The following is a 21,338-nucleotide window of genomic DNA, read 5'->3' as shown; positions in this document are numbered from 1 at the left end:
TTAAAAGAATATACTAATTTCTCCCCCCAATACAACGATAATACAGTGCAAAATACACAGAACGAATACGACAACCAAAGCTCGGGCACAACCTTTATCGGGCAAATGGAACAGAGGCGTCCAGATGGGGACTACCTATTCTCTGGACCGCACAAAGCCAGGGCACACCCTTAGGGAGAGAAGAAAGGATCAATGTGTCAGATCCAGAACTTGAATTGATTCTACTTTCTATCTCAAAAAAGAAGAAAGCAGTCCGCATGGCAACCACAATTGTACCTTTTTTTTTTTTTTAATTTTTTTTTTTTTTTCCAACGTTTTTATTTATTTTTGGTACAGAGAGAGACAGAGCATGAACGGGGAGGGGCAGAGAGAGAGGGAGACACAGAATCGGAAACAGGCTCCAGGCTCCGAGCCATCAGCCCAGAGCCTGATGCGGGGCTCGAACTCCCGGACCGCGAGATCGTGACCTGGCTGAAGTCGGACGCTTAACCGACTGCGCCACCCAGGCGCCCCTGTACCTTTTATTTTCCATGAAAGGTATTCAGCTAGTCAGTGGTTCCCATTCCTGGATGCACATTAAAATCACCTGGGGGAGATTTTAAAACATTCTGAAATACTGGGCTTCATTGAAGATTATTTTTTTAAAGTTCCTTACCTGATTCTGATGTGAACCCAGGGTTGAATACTAATTTAGGTAGTACTGAATCGTGTTCCACTTGGTTCTTTCCCTGTTCCCAATATTTTGTGTTCTGATACCTTAGCTAATTATGACTATTCTAATTTATAGGATTGTTTCCTTTTCTGGTACTAATTATTAATACCTCTTCATAAAAAGCGAGCAAGCCTGAAGGGCTTGATTACAATTCTCAGGAAAATCGATATTTGCATGTAGGACAAGGAAGGAAAAGAAGCTGAGACGGTGAGTCCCGGTGGCCAGACCAGCAGGTGATGTCACAGGGAATGAACATGAAACTCCTTCCAGGATAATTTAGATTGTAAAAACTAGCTTCTTAGAACCCTGACTAATCAATACCGGAAGTGACTGAATACGGACAATCAAGGCTACTTCTCCTTTAATACTAGCCCCTGTTTTGCTTGGCAAACAGGCTTCAGAGAAAGATAGAGAGGCTTTTCAAAAGGGCAGGGATGCATTTCAATACTCACGTCTTCTGCAAACACTGGAGTCTCACACAGACATGATGTGTCAGTTACGCCGTATCCTAGCAACATCTCACAAAGAGAAGAGTATGTGATGCCAAGCAAGGCTTAACCTAGTGTTCAAATGTAAGTCAGGAGGTGGCCTCGCTTTGGAGAATCCTGTTCAAGTAAACGTTACCCGAGGAAAGCGTGTGCTAGCACCGGGCATCTCCCCCCCTCTAAAGGAAGGAGGTGGGGGGAGGTGGTTCTCACTCCAGAGTTTCACCCACTTGTTTTTCACTCCTGAAGCTTCGGTGTAGCCGTGGCTCCATACAGCTGGGGCTCCAGATCCATCTCCTGCTGAAGGCTGATCAATCTTGAAACAGCGGATGTTACTAAGGAGAAAAGGAAGAGACGGAATCGTTAGAATCAAATAATGTGTGAATTGCTCCCTTTGTCTGCTAAGTGCCAGGTGCTTACCACTCCTGTGTTTAATGTGTCTGAAATCTCTTACCAGCCAGAAGAACTAGCTACTCAACAAAGCGAAAGCAAAGGAGCGTTATATAGACAGAGCCTGAAAACTCGTTTTCGTCAGCGTCCTGGGGTGGTTATTAGAGACCTTCACACATCGCCCTAGATGGCGGCTGTCTCCCAGGAGCGAGAAGGACCCCTCTCAACCTCGGCATGAGAAAAGAAAACATTACGTTGGGTGTATTCTTACAACATGAACACCAGATTTGAAAAGTATGGAATCTAAGCCACAGTTATACTGTTTTTGAATGCTGTGAGCAAATTCTGCAACATTCATCCTCAAATCCAGTTTCTGCCCATCTCGCCCCTTCAGAGGTTTCACAAATACTGAGGACTTGCCATCCCCGAAGCTTCCGGTTCTTTCCTCATCGCACGGCCATTCATGCTAAGACTAATAACCATAAAATGATGAAAGGGGTATTTCAACAAATCACACATGAACTATGTGAACTTAAACTGGGAGAGAAGTCATCTCACTTGCCACAACTGGCCCAACAGGACCCAAGACTGAAATACTAAAAGCGTAAACTCTTGAATGGGGTTTTTAAAATCCACCCTACTAGAAAGCATTCTGTGCCCCCCAAACAGGAAATTCTGCAGATGTGAAATAGGTTTTTAAAAAGGCTGGCTACCACATGGTGAACTTAATCCCACTTGTAAGTTGCTACTAGTTTTCTCCCTCTATTACTTAAGAGAAAAATCATGTGTGTCGTCTCTTAACACAAACACTTTTGTCATGACCCCAAGAATTTATCTGTTGGCATTCATTAACTCCAAAATACAACCCTTCAACTTTAAGAAGGAAATCTATATCTAATTGCATTCACTTTGATTTTAGAAATAGCTGGTGGCGGTTTCTTTGAAATTTAAAAATATTTCATGAAAGAAAAGTTTCTACTCTCAATTGGCAGCAAACATTCGCTCTTCCCTTTATCCTCAAAAGCCAAAAAAGCACCAGCAGAAAATCCTGAAATGAGATTAATACCTTATTTTACAGCAGGGCTATTTATCCTCTTTTCAGAAGTTGTCATTCCTACCAAGAAAAGAGGGGCATTGAGTGAGTCTGCCGTTATCTGCTCTTCATGGGACCCTGCTAGCAGATTTCATCCATGCACAACGGTAAGCACATGCAAAGGGTTTCTTAATAAGGCATAACTAAGGGTTTCACTGCATCTCTGCTGCCTTTCTGAACCCCAGAGAAAAAGTGAAGGCTCATTTCTAAAGACAGTTATGCTTTTTATTATAGAACACAGAGCCTTCAAAGAAATAATGCCACTTCCCGGCCTGAGTATGCTATTTTTTTCCCCTAGCCTGAGTATGAACGGAAAAAAAAAACAATCCTTGAACTACCCCCCGCCCCCCAAACGCTTCCCAGTGAAGCAGGGGTTTCTCGTTCTCTGCCCAGCTGATACAGTGTGGCTGAGCAGCTGTCCGAAACGACCTGAACGCTGACTCTTGCACAGCTTCCGAGGAGTCTGAGAGAACATGCGAGCCGGAGCTCAGTCACAGTCACGCAGAAGCGTCAGCCTGTGCCCTTACCCTGTCTCGCACAGAATAAACAGGCCATCCCTCCAACAGCACAAGAAATACAGTAGATACGGAAGCTCTTCCAAGTTATTAAGAAGCCACAGCCTCCCAGCTGTGAAACAGAAGGCATCATTTTTACATAAAAGTGTTATGTGGGCCCCTGGGTGGCTCAGGCGATTAAGTGTCCCACTCTTGATTTCGGCTCACGTCATGATCTCACAGTTCCTGGGGTGGAGCCCGTGTTAGGCTCTGCGCTGACAGCAGGGAGCCTGCTTGGGGTTTTCTCTCTCTCTGCCTCCCCCCCCCCCCCATGAGAACTCTCTCTCAAAATAATTCTTTAAAAGAAAAACTGTGATTTCATTGTCTGTTACTTTTTAAAATTTTTAAATTTTTTTAAATTTATTTTTTGTAGCTTATTTGAGAGTGAGCGAGCACGAGTGAGGAAGGGGCAGAGGGAGAGAGAGAGAATCCCAAGCAGACTCTGAGCTCTCAGCGCAAGGCCTGATGCGGGGCTTGATCCCACGAACTGCGAGGTCATGACCTAAGAAGCCGAAATTAAGAGTCTGACAACCGAGTCACCCAGGAGCCCATGTCTTTTTTTTTTTTTTTTTTTAAATCTTAGAACACACATCTGATGCTTTGTAGTAGCTCAGGCCAGTCTAGTAACATGTCCATTGCAGAGACTTTAACAAATAGATTTTTCTTACGGATAACAGTGGGGTAATCATAAATATGTGGTTTTGCATCTTTTTTCTAATTACGTCATGAACATTTTCCCATGTCACGTTATATTCATCTTAAATATAATTATATTGATGATCACCTCTGTGCCTAAAATGAATACCACATTTCTGATTATTTTTTAGAATGAATTTTGCCATAGAAAACCTTGATCTAAGTATATGAAGATTTTTAAAGGCTTGATACACAGAGTCCATAGCTTTTAAGAAAAGTTATGTTCAATTTACAGTACTCCAGCAGCACCAATTTGAGGGGGGGAGTATTAATATTTCCTTGATATACTAGTAAGTTTGAACGTGACATTTTCATGCAACTATCTGTACTTCTTTCGTGAAATTTTAACCTCCTTCACTTATTTGCTGTTCGAGTACTTTTCTTATAAGAACATTTTTAACAAGAATATTAATGCTTGTATTTTTCCTGTTTTTTTTTTTTTGCCACTGTTTCTTCTTAGTTTGTCATTTGCCTTTTAGATTTACTCTTGGTTTTTTTTTCTGGAAAGAGATTTCAAACTTTTGTGTATACAAAGTATTTTTAAATACTTAGAAATATCAACACCAGGGGCGCCTGGGTGGCGCAGTCGGTTAAGCGGCCGACTTCAGCCAGGTCACGATCTCGCGGCCCGTGAGTTCGAGCCCCGCGTCAGGCTCTGGGCTGATGGCTCAGAGCCTGGAGCCTGTTTCCGATTCTGTGTCTCCCTCTCTCTCTGCCCCTCCCCCGTTCATGCTCTGTCTCTCTCTGTCCCAAAAATAAATAAATGTTGAAAAAAAATTTAAAAAAAAAAAGAAATATCAACACCAATTATATATATTGATTTCTACTTTTGCGATCCCACCCTCCCACCCCCACCTCCCACTCTTGGACAGAAAAAGATGTTTTCTGGCTTGTGAATATATTCATGTGATTTTTTTCTTACTTTTAGAAATTATTTCATTTTATAGAGTTCTTTAATTTAGCTTTAATTTATTTTGGTGTGTAATACAAATTCAACTTAATTTTGATATAATTGTTTTATACAAAATTTCATATATTTATAAAAATACGCAAAAGCTAGCTGCGTTAAGATGAAAATATATTTTGATAATCCAGGTACTCTTAGTTCTAGAAGTCTCTTAGGACTTCCTCCTCATCATATGGAGGAGAAAGCTGAGGTCTGGACAGACTCAAGGATTTGGGCCAAGGCTCCACTAACTGAGAAAAAGTACAGAGCGCCTAGACCCCCTGCAGCTCTCCTAGGACACTCTGCTTAGGCAGTACTCCTCAATTATAGATTGAAATCAATTAAGTACCTGAAACAAACAGGCACTAACTAGGCCAATTCCATCCAGGAATCGCCTCGAGCGATATTCAGATTTTAGCTGGCAGTAAACACCTAGGATAATATTAATGACTGCTCTTTTAAAATTCTCCTCCTTTTCAGTTTTGTTCTAAGACAACGGAAGAGGACTTTTAGCAGGAGACAGCACAACAGGGCTTAAGCATAGAAGGCAAACACAATGACTAACGTGTGTCAGTGTCCAAGACTTAAGCTGGCTGCAAGAAAATTCAGAAAAGTTTAAAGGTAATGATGACCATCCATAATCCTATCATCCAGAGAATAACACTATTTTAACATTTTTATGTCCTTGCAGGCATTTTCTAGGTGTACACATGCACACAAATTTATTTTGGAAAAAGTGGGAACATACCATACAAATGTTTTGTAAATATTCTTCTCATTGAACTTCATACGTAGGGATCTTTAACTCTACATCATTTTAAGTGTATTATTTTGAGAGAAGAGAGGGTGTACATGCATGCATGGATGGGGGAGGGGCAGAGAGGGGAGACACAGAATCTGAAGGGAGCTCCAGGCTCTGAGGTGTCAGCAGAGTCTGACGTGGGGCTCGAACCCATGAAGCGTGAGATCATGACCTGAGCCAAAATCAAGAGTCAGACGCTCAACTGACTGAGCCACCCAGGGACCCCTACAGCATTGTTTTTAATGGCTATATAATATTCAATTATGAAGCACAATTCTCTTGACAGACATTGAGAGTTGTGTGAGAAGAAATTTTTAAAGACGGTTTTTTTCTAATGAGGTTTCCTCCTTCAATGTTTTACCCAGTGAACTTCAACCTGCAATTCTTTATCGACATCAAGAGTGACACCATATCAATGAATTCTTTCCCCAAACACGGTAACTTAGCAGGATCTAACTATCCCACACTCCCAGTTTTGTTTAAACCATCTGGATTTTACCAGATTGTTAGTTTTTCCCACATCATGCATCTCTTTCAATCCTTTCCTAACATTTGCATTAAGCATCACACCATATCCTCAGTAACTGAGGTGTAAGTTTATGTCTTAGTTATTCATGGCTCTCCTCCACGTTTTTCTTTATATCCACCTCCCCCCCCCCTTTGTATTCATTATTCTCATTCTCTTTTTGCCTGGATACTTCCTCAAAGACTTTCTGAAAGGACACTTGAGTATCCAACTATTTGAAATTGTTTTTGGCCCTCCATTCTGGTGAACTATGGACTCACAAATCGCTCCAAATGTGTGTAGATACAGCTAAGAAGCCACCGGGCACTTCATACTGTTTAATGTTTTCACTAAGTTACAAATCGCGTTGTCCGTGAACGTGGACAGGGCTGCAGGGCATCACGAAATACTTACTTCAGCAATTCCAGGGTTTTGTGATCAAGGGCAAGTCGGGGGTTCCCAGTCAGGTCTAGTTCTTGTAGTTTTGGAGGCAGGTTTTCTGGCAAAGTGACTTCGCTTAGCTCATTACAGCTCAGGTCCACGCACTGAAACAAGAAGGGGAAACAGGAAGTGATGGCCTGGACAAGTGGTTCAGGTGGCTCTACGTTCCCACCTGTTGCTTGAGAATCAGTCTGCCATTCACTAGACTATGCTGGCCAAGTGCAGAAAAATAAGATTGTCTGCTACCCTCCCATAAACATTTAAAACAGATTCTGCTATCTGCAGTTAAAATGTTCACTTTCTTTGGTTAACACAGAAAACCCGTGTTCTTTATTCTCCCTCTCGTTATCTTTTTAAGTTTCTCTCTACACGTAAAACAAGCATTAGCTGAAAATCCCAAGGATAGTTTTTCCGATGGCTCACAAAATCTCCACACCTGTTATGGCCATAAGGGGTACAGTCAACATCGAAATGGAACTTTGAAGGGGCTTCCTTAAATCAAAATACCTGCAAGATGAGGAAGGCAGGTACACCTTCAAAATGAGAAGATAATTCAAAAGAAGCTCAGTAAGAAACTGGTAAAAGACTAGCTGTTGGGCCTGCCTGCCGCCTGCAAGGAAAAAGGCAGGAGTCAAATAAGGATCCCACCCTCCAGGCATGCAGTACCTAGATCCTCCCCCAGCTCCTGCCTAAAATCACTCGAAAACAACGACAAAAAGGGTCAGCATGTTGATTAGGACAAAACTTGTGTTATCTGCGAACGGGGATAGTACCTCCTTTCTCACAAAACTGAGGTAAGCCCTAAAAGAGGTGCTGCGTTTGTGTTCTGAGAGCAGGGAACCGGAGGAGAAGGTGGCTCACCATCTACAAGAGGGAAAAGGAGTAGTTGGCAATTTTTCCGGGTAAAAGAACACGTAATCCACTATTTGGCAGAAAGGGGTAGGAAGAATTCAATTATCCGGCTTGAGGCTGCACCTTCTTATGATTTCAGAAAATGCCTCAAGAGCCTGTTAAAAATCTTAAGATGGTTTGAAAGGCAAATTGTATCCAAGAATTTCAGAATCTTTAAAGCAGACAAAATCATCTTTTTTGGAAAACATTTTAACTTAAATCTGTTGGATTGGGGAGGGACAGAGACCGAATGAACACCTATATTTTTGGAGAAAAATATTCTCAACTGACTTCAAATAATGCAATGTTTCCACACAAATTGTTTTATATCCTTGCTCTCAAGCAGTAGCAATGATATAAAATTATATTGTAATTTTAATTACTTTGTATCATGAGAGTGTTGTAACCACTTTATAAAAAGTTGGACAAGTGGAAAAGCTTAGAAAACTTGCCTTTATATGTAGCGCCCTAACATAACCAGTGTTAGTATCTAATTTTTCTTATTAATATAAACAAAAATTTTTAAAAAACACAAATGTAGATACAATTTCATCACTTATTCCATATCTGGACTCCTAGCACCTTTAATGGCAGAAGACATATATTCATTGAGCCTAAACATCAATAGGGAGGTGGTCATCTTTTTGTTTTGTTTTTCCGTTTATAAATAATGGTTGCATCAATAGTCAACTGGACTGTAATGAAAAACCGCTAATACTGAGAATACTAAAGACGGGCTGTTCCATCAGGATAGTCCGTGTACATCAGCACAGAGAAGGCAAATGCCGCCAGTGCGATGTGCTGGGCTGTGATGAAACACAAGCTTGAGGACTGGCCGGTGTGCGTAACTTAGAACGGGTGGTCGACAGAAACAAAAACAAGGTCAGAGCATGAACTATGGGGAAAGACTGTAGACATCTCAGAACATTATGGAATTTTATGAAATTGATAGGCATCGTTTTCTAATTTCACCTAATGATTTAAACACTCCTAGCTCTGCTGGTGTAAAATTGCTCATTCTTTAAATTACCAAATTATACAATGAGTTCAGTAGGGTGTTTATTTATGAAGACAATGCTGGCGTTGTCTTTATAAATAATCCTCTTAGAAGTGGTGCTTACCCCCATCACGTCCCTCTGTCTCTCCCCCTTCCCTCTCCCCCCAAGGCCCTTAATTCACTGCAGCCAGTTCCTGTGCCCTGTCCCACAGAGTTGTCGCCTCTACAGGGAGGTCTGGGGCCGCGGGGGTCCTGACTTTGCTCTTGTCTCATCCCCCTCCGGCCCACTCCCCACAGGGCTGTCAGGGGGACTGTGATGTGCTTAATCCCATCTGATCCCACTCGGGCTTGTCTTTCAGTCGCTCCCTACTGCCTTCCAATCTGCCACCAGACTCCTCCGCATGTCAAATAAGGCCCTTCATCTCCACCTTTCAGCACCTGCTTCCCTGCACTCTATATTCAGCGGTGTCACAGTTAATTCCAGCTCCCGCGTGTGTCATGTTCTCACTTGGGCTCTGCACATACTGCTCTCTGTGACCGGGGCTCTTCAGGCTTTCCTCGCCCCTCACCTGGCACAATCTGCCCCATTCTTGTCAGTCTCAACTCAACGCCAATTCCACTAGGACCCCTCGTTCAAAGTTTCCGCTTATTTATTCCTCCCATTAGACTACGAGCTCCTAGAGAACAGGGCCGGTGGCTTCTCCCCCATGTCCTTAGTGCAGCACAAAGAACAGATGCCAAATGCCTGGGAATTAGTAGACAATTATTTGTTGAACAAAGAAATGAACGAATCTTCCGAGAAGATCCTCCAGTAATTCAATCCGCTAGGATGGAAACGGAGATACGCGTGCTGAGATTAAGTTCAGTCGAGTAAATAGCATAATGGCAGGTAAGGAGAGAAATACCCTTTCATAGTTCTATACATTGGAGGAGGTTTGATCATGAAAATTACAGGGTGTTGGTTCCCAGCGCTGACCTACTGGCATTAACATAAACAGTCAGTGCTCTACTTACAAGCTCTATTCCTTATTCTTTTAATAGTCTTCAACAAACACTTGTTGACTGAGTGGTTGTAATGGCTACCACTAGGAAAACAGAAAATTTGGGGGTGAGACTGGAGAAAAAAAATAGTACTTGTGTATTCCATGACATTTAATGTATGTTTCTCTATTGTTTAATGCATTAAAATTTTCTTGAAAATACATTATTAAATAGAATGTTAAATCAGTCTACAAAGTTACCTTTCCCTCTTTCAGGCCTATTTTAGGACATAGCTTACAAAAACTACTTGGCTATAATACAAAATTCTGGTAAGAATACTCAAAACAGAATTATCCAACCCTTGGAAAAAGTGAGATAACTCATAGTTGGAGGAACTCAAGATTTAGAGGGGAAGGACCGCTAATACGTTTAGCTAAGAGCACAGGAAAATAATCAGTGCATCTTAAAGAGAACTGATCTGACACTTAAGTATAATTATCACCAAAGCTCTGATATCTTTATTATGTTTTCCTCACAAAACCTTACCAAAGACATGGGCGTATCACTTTTCACAGCAGCGTATTACCTATTACCCCCCCCCCGTAATCACCTGGACTGCCCGGAAACAGCAGAGTCACCTGCTAACCCTGAGCCATTCTGCAACCGCTTGCTTCAGTCTTCAGACCACAGCCAGGCCACCAGCGCAGCCACGCGGCCCTCCAGTGCGCAAAGGGGCACTCCCAATCACCTTTGCACCCCGTGCCCTCACGGCGGGAAAAGCTGCTGATGTAATTATTTCTGTAATTGTTCAGAAGTGTATATTGTTTAAACCGCCCCACCTTTTAGGGAGTTGCAGAAGAAGACCTTTCGTCTTTCATAAAGCCTTCCCTCTCTGTATTTACATACACTGTGATTTTCCTCCGAACAGGTTCACTGATTTTCATTACGAATTCCTAAGAAGCAAATAAATGCAAGTGTTCATCCAAAAGTGCCTTGATTTAGCACCTACCTGGTGGCAGACAATAAGCCAGACGTCAGGGATCTACAGAGCCGGCATCACAGTCCCCACCCTGGGGAATTCCCAGGCCAGAGTGGGAAGTGATTCTCCCTCGGGCTGCAAATCAGTAATAGGTACAAGTGTGCACGGGTGTGACAGGTTAAGGCTTCCGAGAGGGCCTTCCAGGAGGGGATTTTTGTGAAGAATCGAAGATAACGAGGCAGAGAAAACAGGAGGGCATCCAGGGAGAGAGAATAGCACACGGCTTACCAGGACACGAACCACGAGTGACTGGCGTGGCCGGGGATGGCGGAGAGGCAGGCAGGGACCAGATGGTAAGCTACAGACTGTGTTTCAGGTAGAAGTGGTCTGTACTACCTCCCTCTCTTACAGTGAGGAGACAGCCTTTTAGCTTAATAGTAAAATAAATATACACATGTATTGTTTCCCACTATGTAACTTGTAGCCAGATTCTCTTGCAACACTTAAACTATATTTATTCCTGATGTTGTATAGACTAAGTGGTCATTACTGTAGGATGTTCATATATCTAAGTAAACTTGTTAACTAAATGAGCCAGTCAGAACCTGTCAAAGATACTCAGACTCCAAACCCAAAGCTGGAGTTCTGTTTTTCTATATAGGGGCGCCTGGGTGGCTCAGTCGGTTGAGCGTCTGACTTTGGCTCAGGTCATGATCTTGCGGTTTGTGAGTCTGAGCCCCACACTGGGCTCGCTGCTGTCAGTGCAGCGCCCGCTTCAGATCCTCTGTCTCCCTTTCTCTGCCCTTCTTCGACTTGCGCTCTCCCCCAAAAATAAATAAAAAAAAAAAAAAAAAAAAAGAAAGAAAATGCATTCTTTATATAAACTGAGCAATTCCTTTCTATCACTACTTCTTAAAATTGGTTGTGTGTGCCTTTGGAAGAATTCAGTGGTAGGTATATCACAAAGTTACAGGGCACCTGGCCCATGCTTCTGTAGGCTTCAGTTTTACTCAAAGATTATGGACAGAAAGGGCTTTTATGTTTACACGAAAACTAACAGAAATGGTAAAAAGTAGAATGCAAAATGAGGGTGTGATTTTAGATTGCAGAGGTGAGACTTTAGAGAAATTTGCTTGTGATTTCAGGCCACACCCCAGACTTCTGGGCCTATCAGCTCACTTCTCTTCAGCCTTAGGGGCAGAAGACTTTGAAGAGCATGACGGTGACCACGTCACTGCCTACTTCCTGAGGACTCAGCCACGCGTGCTCCTTTCGTTCATCTGCATGTATCCATGCCCCACCGCATACGATGCACGCGGTGTTTTGTTGGAAAGGACATGGCTCTGAAGTTAAAAGGATCTGCCGAAATAATTGTTTCAACTAGAGTTTAAAAACCATCAAACAGGGGCGCCTGGGTGTCTCAGTCGGTTGAGCGTCTGACTGACATTCTCGGCTCAGGTCACAATCTCGCGGTCCGTGAGTTCGAGCCCCGCGTCAGGCTCTGGGCTGATGGCTCGGAGCCTGGAGCCTGCTTCCGATTCTGTGTCTCCCTCTCTCTCTGCCCCTCCCCCATCCATGCTCTGTCTCTCTCTGTCTCAAAAATAAATAAACATTAAAAAAAAAATTAAAAAAAAATAAAAATAAAAAATAAAAACCATCAAACAAACTAGTCTGACTTAATTCGTTACTCCAGTTTTGAAAGAGCATATGCAGTCCTGGCTTCCTGCTGTTCTGTCACGAGTGAGGCAGGGAGAAGAGTGGCATGAACAGCCACCCGTGGTCTATAGACGCTGCATCATTTCTTTCCTCTGCCCTTGTCAGGAGCCCTGCCCCACACAGAAATGGACACAAGATTCCTGGCACGTGAGAAGATCCCCTACATAATTATTACTGACCCAGATTCTAGAACCCTAGTGACGACTGCTCCCAGTTTCTGGTTTTTAGAGACACGGGACAAATGCCTCCATGACCTTTAAAGTCTGTGAGGTCAGCTACTCTACCCGGCTGACACCGAACTGGTCCCTGATCTGTCTTCATTTGCATTATCCTACTTTCCGAAGAATTAATCCCTTTTCTTTCCTCCATTTGACCCAACAGTTCCCCATGTTCTTTGTGTCTTTATCACAGAACCGGTTCTCTCTCTCTCACCTCACCTTACAAACAACAGCAAACAGAGTTTGATTCCCAGGGATATTCAGCTTCCTGTAATCAGTGTTCTCAAGAGTGTGGCATATTAAAGACACTTCATGCTGCATTTCCCCGTGAAAAGAACACAGATCCTAGAGATGAGTTCACTCAACTTATCGAAGTAGTTTATTACTGCAGAGTATAGCATGGAAATAATCTGCAGAAAATTTCAAACACTTTAAAAGACACTGTTCACCCAGTAATTAAAATCAAGCTGCCACAGGAACATGTCAAATTTAAAAAAGAAATCGCTGACGTCGTGGTTACACTACAAATTTCACTCACCATATGCATCACCTGTTTGTTTTATCTACTCAAACCACACTGCAAAAAGGGTTAGAATAAATCAACAACTGGAGGTTACTCCACTAAGAGCTTGGGGAACTGAGCGCTGTATTCATGGTCACTTTGGGTTTTTGGATTCATCAGCCACTAGTAGCCCAAGTGCAGACTTCGGCCTAGGACTAAGCAAGCAGAGTCTGGCTTACATGGTGACTCTGGGATCATGTTTTCCTGTCTAGCCCACGGAGAGCTGATCTACATCCAGACAAAGCCTGTCTATTTTAGAACCAGAATAGAACACAACCTGCTCCAAGAATACAGGACTGGAGGTAGGGAAGACTAATTTGAAAGAGATAAACAAAGGGGAAGACAATAAAACCAAGGAACAAAAGTGCTCTGGCACTGGGTCCACATGGGCTCACTGGAAAATTCTGAAAGGATACTTTTTCCTACTACCAACTTATATGACCTTCCTGCCCAAGTACAGAAGTTGATGCTGGAGGATGAGCAGATGTCACTGAATGTACCAGCATGAGAAGAGGCCAGACCTAAATTTTATCCAAGATAAAATAGAGGAGGGTGCATACAGCCTGTTTTAGGGGTACAAGAATAGTGGCTTAGTTCCTCAAGTTAAAAAAAATATATTTTAGCGTATATATTTTAGTAGGGGAACTTATTTACCCTTTTAAGTAGTAATTGGCTTTGAAGCTTCGGTAACAAAGCTGTGAATAAGCACTTTCCTTTAACGTCTTACAAGATGAGACTGTATGGAGAGAACAAGCTAGTTAAATATACCAGGGCCTGTCCCTCTTTAAATCATGTTACCTGCTCAGGTTTTATAACTGCAAGGATCTTCATTTATGATAAACTTTATAATTATGGCACTTTACTTTCAAGAAGCAATAGGAATATAATCTAGGGTTATTAACTCAACAATGAAATTTTAGTATAGGCCGAGTGTTTCAACTGAGGATAAAAATTATCTCTTTTACATTAAAAACATGCTAATTTAGAGCTCAGTTCGCGGTGAAGAGGCGCACAGGTGTTTTTTCACTTGAGATGCAGCAACCCTTTTTACCAAGAATTTTCTTGGTTTAAATGTGTGTACCTGCTTACACAGCAACTTAAAATATTCTCATGTGAGACAATGACATTTCAGCTCAGAGTTCTAAAACAACAGATCTACTACTTTTTCGACACTAGCTGCCCAGGGCTGCAAAACGGATACTTCTGTACATAAAGGATGCGAGATGGTGCCCACCGCCACTCCCATCCCAGAGCAAACCCCGACAACAAAACCGCTATCTGCTGGTAATGGAAGCGCTGCGCGGTAAAGACCGGATGTTGTTAACATACGGAGAACGCTAAGATATAGTAGCCGGGATAAAAAGAAAAATCAAGGAACAAAAGAAAGAAAACCATTAAAAAAGCAATACCAGAAGTAAAACCTTTAAAGGAGCGATAAAGTCAAACAGAGCGAAGGCAACAGGGGAAGGCGTTAAGCAGATTTACAAGGCGCCGACCGACTTTAGAATCCAGGAAGGCAAGCACGGGTCTTGGAGAGGATTCGGTTTCACAGAAGAAGAGTCAGATTTTGCAAAATCTAGCTAAAGCCTGAAAAGTTTAAATGTCTATCTGTATCTGTACTTTAAACCAGATACTTGGGGGAAAAAAAAAAACCCAATCTACAATTTCGAGTAAGAAAACACTACAAGACAGGTGCAGAAAGTGAGACCAGCAAACGGGAGGTTGTTCTTGCGACTCTTCCCTTCTCGAGCTGGTGCCCCACCGGGCACGGTGCACAGAGACCAGTTTAATAGGTCCCTGTCATAGCACAGCCCCCGTGTCCAGTAATGGGCAGGACAGGAGCCCCGGGAAGCTTAGCTGTCAACCTCGTGCCAGTGCTGGAGGCAAAGAAGTATTTGTTTACGTAACAAATTTCCAGATTTTGATGGTCATCAGGCAGAATAGCTGCTGCATATAATCACAGCTGAACCACATCAGGAGTGTATTAATTATAGCTAACATTACAGAGTTCTTCCTGCGTGCCACTCCTATTCCAAATGTTCACACGGAGTATTTCACTCATCCTCACAGCAATACTGTAAAGGAAGGACTAGTTTTCCCTCAGTTTACATATGAGGAAATGAAGCAGTTAAGGAACTTTTAGCTGGAATAAAATTCCAGGTCTGTTTCCTTTCAGAGCCCTGCCTCTTCACCCTTGTGAAAGGTACTATATGGAAAGCAGAAGTAAACTATGTCTATGAGCTTATAACCAATGTTCTAAAATGCCAGTGATGTATGAAGTGATAGTGTGCTCTAGGTAAAATACATCACGGCCCAAAGCATGCACATACTTAGAAAATGACTTGTATATACCTCAACCATGTAAATGGATAAAAACCACTGTAGTGAAAGATTACGCATGCTACTTAAAGTGTCTTCAGTGGGGGCGCCTGGGTGGCTCAGTCGGTTGAGCGTCTGACTTCAGCTCGGGTCATGGTCTCACGGTTCATGAGTTTGAGCTCCACGTCAGGCTCTGTGCTGAGAGCTCAGAGCCCAGAGCCTGCTTCGGATTCTGTGTCTCCCTCTCTCTCTCTGCCTCTCCCCTGCTTTCTGTCTCTCTCTCTCAAAAATAAACAAACGTTAAAGAAAATAAAGTGTCTTCAAACGTCTACATAATGTCTTAAATCTGATACATAAAGATCATAACAGAAAGTGCCTGGAGGGTGGCCAAGAAAGATGACTTTGGTTCCTTTTTAGGAGATTAAAATGTGCTCCAAGTCTATAACCACGGAGTTATTTCTTACTAAGCACAAAACTGACGACCAGAAATGCTAAGATACAAATGAAAAAATACATTATATGTAAATAACTTCTTACTTTTGCACCAAAAATCATGAATAAGAAGTTGTTACGTGGCTTTCATTCTGGCAGGCTGGTTTCATCCTATGATCTACCCTGAGGCAGAAGTCACGAATTGCAGACTGTTTCTGCCGCCAATTTACGGTCTTCATGGACACAAATCCCTTTGTTTTTCAGCACCTCACATCAGATGGGAATAACAGCTCTTCTGCTAGTTTCATTAAATTGAAATGAATGTTTGGGGATGGGAACGATGCTGGATCTATCAAGGGAATTAGTACTAACTGGGTGCTGTGCTGGTGGATACGATTTAATCGCGTGAGTCTGGGGGAGGAGCATGCAGTTTGTTAACTTTTTCAAACTGCTGTCAGGCATTTGAGTGACCTACTCTTTGAGCCTCATAACCACCCTGGAAATGAGGACAAGTATCGTTAGATGGGAAAGAGTTAGGTGACTATATGGTTAGCCTCAATTCACACAGCTAGTTATGGACAGAGCCCAGAGTATCACTTTCCCAACTCCTGATTCTGTGTTTTTTATTTATCGCTGTTGGTTTTTCCCTCTGCTGACAAGGCAGCGTAGCCCAGTGGTTGGAAAAGATGGGACAACGTCAACTGAGAGTCTTCAATCCAACAAAGGTGCAGACATCCTGAACTGATGAATTAGAGAAAGCAATTCTCTCCTGTGACCTGCATCTTGGAGGCTACGGAGTCGGACCACGTACCTTGATTTCTGGGAGCTGCATCACTTCAGGAAAGACTTCAATGCAATTAGAATGTGCAATCACGGTGTGCATACGCCTGCAATTCATGACAGTGGTCGGGATGGCTTTCAGTTTATTCCCACTGACATCAATTTCTTCAAGTTCCTCCAGTTTTGCCATTTTACTAAAGAAAGGAAAATCCAAGGGGGAGCAGGTCGTAAAATAATCACAAGGCAGTTAAAAAATAATAATACATAACAAGAATAAAAAGGGAATTTACTATGAACCTAAAGATTCTTTAAAGATTCACTGTATAATATAACTGTGTGTTAACTATACTGGAATTAAAAAATAAAAGATTCACTTGTAATCATCATTTTAACAAACAAGACCCGGGTGCCTGGGTGGCTCGGTCAGTTAAATGTCTCCATCTTGATTTTGGCTCAAGTCACAATCTCATGGTTGTGAGATCAGGCCCCGTGTCAGGCTCTGCACTGACAGCACGGAGCCTGCTTGGGATTCTCTCTCCCTGTCTCACTGCCCCTCCCCTGCTTGTTCTCTCTTTCTCCCTAAAAAAATAAAAAATAAAAAAATCTTAAGACCATTTTCACTACTGGTTTTGAGTATCAAAGTAGTTTAACACCTCCTTTCCTAGTATAAAACACAAACCATTAACTTCAACTGTTCAAATTAGCAAAAAAAGAAAAATGGATGTCTCTTTCCTCTTAAAACTCTGTGTGTGAATTAAGTTATCCTGGCAACCATCACTTTGCTATGTAGCTTAGTCTCAACGCCAATAAAAATCCTACTCAAGTGGGTAAGTTAGCATTAATTCACTGGAAGTGCTTTAAAAAAGCTCAGTTTGAGGGGCACATGGGTGGCTCAGTGGGTTAAGCATCTGACTTCAGCTCAGGTCATGGTCTCACAGTTCATGAGTTCAAGCCCCACATCGGGCTCTGTGCTGACAGCCCAGAGCCTGGAACTTGCTTCAGATTCTGTGTCTCCCTCTCTCTCTGCACCTTCCCTGCTCACAGTCTGTGTCTCCCTGTCTCTCAACAATAAATGTTAAAAAAAAAAAAAAGAAAAAAAAAAAAAAAGCTCAGTTTGAGAGAAAGACTTGTCTTTGTATTGGCTCTGAAAGGTCAGGGGAGGCAGCGTAGCCCAGGGCATTTGCTCATATGAAGACATGCTTTCCCCAAAACCCCACTCCCCAGATTCCTGTGACATCATTTGTGATGACAAGATGGTGGGAGTACCATCTGGACCATCTCTGGACCTGGCAGGGCCCAAATTCAAACCGTGCCCAAAAGAAATTCCTTTCACCTCCTGTTAAATATCTGCCAAGGAGGACTCTTGCTAACCTTACTTTAATAACACGTCCTAATACATTGAACACTTTTGTTTAAGAATGTCTTTTATTGTGGTGGCATCCAAGTCCTGATTTCAGCTCAGGTCACGATCTCGCAGTTTGTGAGCTCAAGCCCCATGCTGGGCTCTGTGCTGACAGAGCAGAGCCCATTGGGATTCTCTCTCTCCTATCTCTCTGCCCTTCCCTCTATCTCTCTCGAAATAAATGAACATTAAAAAAAAAAAAAAAAAAAACAACGGTTAAAAGAATGTCTTTTATTGTTCAGTCTTAATCTATAGTTGATCTTAGTAATATTAACCAATAATTATAGTAACCAAATAAAGAAAATTTGTTAGGGTTTCTTGCCTTTTCTGCAAATGTGGAGGGAAAAAAACCGTGCACCTCTATAATCCTGTAATAGCATCTACCACTCCTCTGACCCTTTCTCTACTACTGGTGATGCTGGGCTCCAAAAACTGCAGGATTTCCAGTAAGTATAACTCAAACTTTGAATCATGTAGTTTACAATTGTTGGTATCTCCTCTGTTTGTTATGGTTTCATTTGTCATAATAAGCCTTCAAAAAAAAATTTAGCAAGAAATCCTTTTATTTACTTTTCCTTCTGTCATCTCTCAAATATAAAATTTATCTTGTTTATCTTGAAAATTAATATATTCTGAAGATACAATAAGAAGTAAGTTTTCATTTTATGACATCAGGTCTTTTAATATCCTGAACAGGAATCAGGATATGCTACAAACAACACTGTGTACACAGACTGTGAAGGGATTGAGCTCCGACTGCCTGAATTTGTGAGACTATTACTTGAATATGCTGTTATCATATGTGGAAAGAAATATGGAGAAATCCATGAGTAATGGGGCATGGAAAATGACCAAAAGTATAGAAATCGGGCCCAAGAAAAAACTTAAGCAAGTTTCCATTCCTCCACATACAAAGAAGGCGACCAATGGACTAGACCGCTGGAGCATGTTCTTTAATTTGGGAAACATTTGTGGAGTGTCTGCCCCAGACCAGACCTCATATATACACGGGACTGAAGGTGACAAATCACAGTCCTGACTCTTGAGGAACTTGGGGTCTTTAGGGGGCACCTGTGCTACATCACAGTCCATAGGGAGACAGAAATTGTAGCAAAATGCATTTTTATGAGGTACATAAAAAATTCTCTGTATGTAGGGTGATTACAACTGGCATGGGTCACTGGAGGCTACTATCGAAATCTGAGTTGGTGGTAGTTTCTCCTTCAGGGCTTCTCTGCCTCTCAAATAGGATGAGGAGTCCTTTCAGAGATATTATTGTTAGGTGATTGCCATGTTTTCTTCCAAAAATATCATCTCCTCATTCCACAGTAAAATACTATGTACACAGTAAAAGTACATGGAAGTAAAAAAAAAAAAAGTATACAGAAGTAAAGTACATAGAAAAAAAAAGAAGGTTTAATCATTAATATCAAACGAGAGGAAACAATACAGAAATAAATATGTACAACAACAACAAAAAAAACCCCAGAGCAATGCTTTAAGTCCATGCATATTTGGCCTTCCTCACTTCGTGAGGTTTCGATAGGCTCGTAGCCTTGAGGGTGGCAGAGGGAAGCCGTGCCACTATTTCTTGCTCTGCCCGGTGCTCAGCTGGAGCTAGCAGCAGAATGCCAGAAGGGGCTAGCGGTTGCCTCTGTGCTGGGCGTGTGTGTGTTCCAGGTCCTAACTTGTGAGATGGACAAACGGCAGTGACACGCACGTGGAGTATTTCCTTCGTGGCAGGCTGGGTGTGTAGATTCACCCCAAGTTAGACACCGTGCCACTGCCCCCCCAAATTACAAGTTCAGATTACAACAGAATTAAAAATGGAATATTCTGAGAGCCAGAAGTTGTTTGTAATATGACATGGTGTCTCTGGTCACATAGACAGGCCACTGTGGCTTTTTATACCACAGCACAAATACAAAGACTGGTAGTTAAGAACCGTCAGGTTCCTGGTTTACGTTCTAATTCCCACACACCGTATTAGGCTAATTAAACAGAATAATAATTTGGTTAAAAAGAACCAAAAGAAAAAACATGCCCACGAAATAACAATACCTTATTTCAAAATCATAAGAATGCCATAGTGATTGGGTCCGTGGATACATTCACAGGAGAAAAGCGAACACATTTCTCTTTAGGAAAATGTTAATCACAGCTGATATGAAAGACAACTGTGAACTCAGGAGGGACAAGCTTTACTTTATCTGGGAAATAAACATTTTAGCTTTTGCCTTTCCACCTGTGAACCCACTTTCAGAAATGCACCGGAGAACACTTTGTGACCTTCCGTTACCTTGCTGGAAAACTCTGAAGTCGGTTATAGGCCATGTGAAGGATCTTTAGGTGGGGGTGTCCTGTTAACAAGGGCACACATTTATCTGTGAGGCTGTTATTTGTCAAATACAACTCCTGCAGGATGCTGCTCGTCTCTTCCGACAGAGTGGCTGGCGGAAGGTTTTCCAGTTTGTTGGCAGACGCATTCAGGAATCTCAGGCTACAATGACAAAATGCAACAAAATCCCACTGATAAGCCAGAGCTCTGCTCCAGAATCCGCAACACATCTGGAATTTTTCTGACTGATACCTGGCGTGTTCTAAACTGGGTTTAGAAACAGGCATTTAAAAATAAACCCTGGCTTTCCTCGCCTGCATATGGATACGTGACCCCACGCTCTGTGATGAACACAGTAACTATCTATACGTGCTAGACACAAAAAGGTAAAAATCAATGTTTACGGAAGCACCAAGGTGAGAGGAGGGCATTCATTCTACAGCTGGTAGGGAGTGGAAGGGAAGGTGGCATGGGAAAGTTAATATTCTGTCTTCAGGAAGAGAAAAACAATTGCCTATTTTTAAATAAAAGAGCCCTTAGGGTAACAGGACAATCAGACATGAGGTCACAATACAACTAAATCACACGGTGAGTGTGATGCCCAAACTGCGTTTTGCAGACGCGTGTTCGCGACTGTGGTGTGTGCTCCATCCACTGTCAAGCTGTAGCCCGCGCAACATGGCGAGTGTTCAGCCCGTCGCACTCTCCCCTGTGGTTACCAAGGTCAAAGCTGCCTTGCCTCCCCACCTGGAAAAGCCTGTTAATGAACCACCTTTCTCTTGTTTCAAAACCACCTAGGTTTGAAACTTTCGGCATCCAATTCAGGACTATTCTGCCATATGTTAAGAAAAAAGAAGAAAATCTTCCTTAAAAAAAAAGAATATGCAATATGAGGTATAGCAGTTTTTAATCCTGGATAAAAAGAAGGCTTTGTATTCAGGAGTCATCCCCAGGACTGTCATGCCAAGCTGTCAATCCACTAATACTCCCCAATCTTGCAACCCCCCCCCCCACATCCTTATACACACTGGCCAACTCCACTACTTGTCTAAGGAAAAGCAGTATCCCCAAAATAGAACATTTTCCATTAAAGAAACAC

General features: G+C 42.3%; 1 protein-coding gene across 1 annotated transcript in view; it reads right to left on the bottom strand.

Moving 5' to 3' along the window:
* PHLPP1 (PH domain and leucine rich repeat protein phosphatase 1) overlaps positions 1-21,338 on the bottom strand; it is a 213,891-nt gene that overhangs the window by 12,177 nt on the left and 180,376 nt on the right. Inside the window, exons 11-14 of the mRNA XM_043559032.1 lie at positions 20,201-20,401; positions 16,531-16,693; positions 6,598-6,728; positions 1,428-1,532 (exon numbers count right to left, since the gene is read on the bottom strand). Coding sequence (XP_043414967.1) covers positions 1,428-1,532; positions 6,598-6,728; positions 16,531-16,693; positions 20,201-20,401 — 600 coding nt within the window. The remainder of the gene's footprint in view (positions 1-1,427; positions 1,533-6,597; positions 6,729-16,530; positions 16,694-20,200; positions 20,402-21,338) is intronic.

Source organism: Prionailurus bengalensis, chromosome D3, assembly GCF_016509475.1.
Source record: "Prionailurus bengalensis isolate Pbe53 chromosome D3, Fcat_Pben_1.1_paternal_pri, whole genome shotgun sequence".
In the NCBI taxonomy this organism is placed as follows: Eukaryota; Metazoa; Chordata; class Mammalia; order Carnivora; family Felidae; genus Prionailurus; species Prionailurus bengalensis.
Note: the sequence above shows the minus strand (reverse complement) of the source record. Positions and strands in the feature narration are given on the sequence as shown.